This window comes from Mizuhopecten yessoensis, unplaced genomic scaffold, assembly GCF_002113885.1.
Source record: "Mizuhopecten yessoensis strain PY_sf001 unplaced genomic scaffold, ASM211388v2 hete_36119092, whole genome shotgun sequence".
In the NCBI taxonomy this organism is placed as follows: Eukaryota; Metazoa; Mollusca; class Bivalvia; order Pectinida; family Pectinidae; genus Mizuhopecten; species Mizuhopecten yessoensis.
In genome coordinates this window covers 1-2,993 of record NW_018484225.1, presented here as the reverse complement: position 1 = coordinate 2,993, position 2,993 = coordinate 1, and the positions used below count along the sequence as shown (strand labels likewise).

The window sequence follows — 2,993 nt, the reverse complement described above, 5'->3', positions numbered from 1 at the left end:
GTGGCTGGAATGAGAGAAAAATACTCATCCATGCCCAAGGGTGTAGGGAAATTCCACCCTCAGGATTTTCAAATTTGGCAAAACCCCTCGGGTGGTATTTCGTTATCCTACACCACTGTGCATGAAAGAGTCTTATACTATTGCCAAAACACTCACTGGATGATAAATTTTCCTTTCTTCAATTTTCCGTGTATAATGTGAAAGCAGGATGATAAATTGACCAGAACATTAGGATCACTGTTAATTTCTGGTAATTTCTTTAATTTCAGAAGCAGCAGTTAGTGTTACAACAACAGATCCAACAGTTACAGATAGAAAAACAGCAGCTAACTCACCATCTTGAGCAACAGATACAGCAGACCAAGCTCAAACAACTGGAGGACCAGCATCTCAAGCAGCAACAGCAACAAAGTCAGCTTCAGCAGCAACAGCAGCAGTTCCAGGACATTCTACAACAGCACCAACAACACAGCCAATCAGGCTCTGTACCACAATCTCCCCAGGCATGTTTACTAATTCAGGGTTCCCACTGGGTCCCCATGGCAAGGGAATAAATCTCCCATGGATTCCTTGGGAGAGTATGTTTTGAATTTGGGCAAGATACATACTTGAAAGATCATGTCTGTTAATTGTTTCAATAAGCCAATCTCAATAATAATAGTAATAGTTTATAATATATACCTTTATAGTCCAGAGGTCACATAGAAAATGTTTAATTTTGTTCATATGCATGTTAGCATCTGTCTAGGGATTTCTTTTCTAAACTTCATTATTGATAAAGTATGAGAATATTCTCTTTAGAGAATTAAAGCGTGATGTTGCTGCTAATATCATCAGAATTTATTTTGATGACTTCCTTACCTACAATTAACTGCTCGTTCCTAATGTTTTACAAAAAATGAAAGTTCAATTTATTCTTGTCACATTATATTATAATGGCTTCAATGTTGTAGGTGCCACAGTCTCCCCTGCTACAAAGACAGGTGTCTGTGGAATCCCTGGACTACCAGTTCCAGTCCCCTCCCCAGCAGATCCAGGACATCCCCTCTCGCATGTCTGCACAGCATCACCTTCAGCAGCTGGCCCGTCAGCAGCAGCAGGGTCCTCGTGACATTATCCAGCAGATGGACATAGGTCAGCTTGCAGAGCAGCTCAGTATGACCTCTCAACAACAACAGCAGCAGCAACAACAGTGTGTGTTACAGCAACTACACTCTCCGCCCCCTGTCAGTCTCAGCTCCATGTCAATACAGTCAAACCTCCAATCCGCTATTGCTCAAATCCCACAGTTCACACTTCAGACTTCCAATCCTCATCAGGATGTGCTGCCACAAACACAGACATCTTTTGTGTCACCAAGCCATCTCTCTGCTGGTCAGGTTACACTTGTCACAACTGCTGCAGACAATCCCGAACTCTCTGTTGCTCAGTTACTCAATGGCATAGATGGTATACAGGACCCAGTGGGGACTGTGTTCCGCAGCCACACAACAACGTCAGCTGGCCTAGTCGGGGGTATAGCAGGTCTGTCTCCCCTTGGTGGCCAGCCCAACATGTCAACACTTCCCTCCACCATCAAGGAGGAGAACAACCTAGTGGTCACACCCACGCTGGACAACACCTCAATGTCCAACAGCTTCGTGGTGTCACATGCTCCAAGTAGTCTACACAGTGGTGCAGGTGCCACCATAGATCTGGATAGTGCTGCAGAACGGCTCAAACAGGAGATCATGGAACAATTGTCTAATAGGTCATTGCATACAGAATCCAAGGCAGCTGACAGTAATCCGTTTTCATTCCCAACCATAGACTCTTTCAGTGGTAACAACATAGAAGGCAGTTTGCCAGGCAGCATGGGGGGTCATCTCAACCCAGGAGGGCATTTTGAGGGCATCTTAGGACTTCCTGGAGATTCAGTTCAACAACAGCTCAACATAGACAATAGTTTAAATACAAAATCTGAAACCAAATCAATTCAGAATCGACACCAAGAACTTAAACGAAGACTTTCAGTAGGTAGTGAAGTAGAACTTTTGAAGAAGTCTTTTTCTTCAGGTAATCAGCATAATATTGGGTCTAAGGGATCAACACCTATAACATATGTCAAACACACACCGTCCAGTGGCCCTCATGTCAAAACAGACAGTCACGCACGGCCTCGCATGCGGAGTAAATCGGGTGACGACTACAACCTCATGCGGGCCAATAGTGAGGATCACACATTCATGCGACCACGGAGTCGTACAGAGGACTCACTGTGGAGAATGAAATCAAAATCGGAAGAATACTGGGGCAGCCCGTTTTCAAAATCAGATGGTGCCGGACTGTTTAGAAATCCAAATAGTTTATCTAGTCCCATCAAGTTGAAAAGGAAGCATCGGCCAGCTCCACTGTTTATACCTCCTCACATGAATAACTGTGGCTTCCAGAGCAGGCTCAGGTCTCCCCGCATCAACCCTCATATAGAGGGGAGAGGTAATACTCCCCCACCGTACACGCCCCCTCCCATGCTCAGTCCTATTCGCAGTGGATCAGGTCTGTTCTGGAGTATGTACAAGCCAGTCACTCCCAAGTCTGCACCTGTCACCCCCAGGTCACTCCAGCTGGGCATGAGCAGCAGAGGAAGTTTAGGTGAGTTGTACTTTCAAATCATTGCATATCCATCACATAATGTTAAATTGACTTCTATTTTTTGTGTATATGGTACACATTTTGTGATTAAACAGTTCACTTGACTTAGATACCACTAATTTGTTGACAGTGTTGGTCATCAGTTTTGTTTTAATATGTGCTATTTTGTTTGTTTCATGTAAGTCATTTTGACTTGCTAAAAGCAGAACATTTTGTTTACTGTATAGGTCATTTTGATCCAGTGATGAAGATGGAGGAGGAAGATGATGAGGAGGTTCCCATCCCGCAAGAGTCAGAGGAGGCAGCACCTGAAACAGATGTACAACCGTAAGTAGTCCATGTCATATACCACAATCTTTGTC

At 44.1% G+C, this 2,993-nt stretch overlaps 1 protein-coding gene across 1 annotated transcript; it reads left to right on the top strand.

The window, feature by feature from the left end:
* Positions 1–268: 268 nt before the first annotated feature.
* LOC110444416 lies at positions 269–2,958 on the top strand (the record flags this gene model as incomplete). Its single annotated transcript, XM_021488795.1, has 3 exons — positions 269–503; positions 954–2,631; positions 2,859–2,958. Coding segments are annotated over exons 2-3 (1,679 nt in total), but the record flags the coding sequence as incomplete, so codon positions are not given.
* Positions 2,959–2,993: the final 35 nt, after the last annotated feature.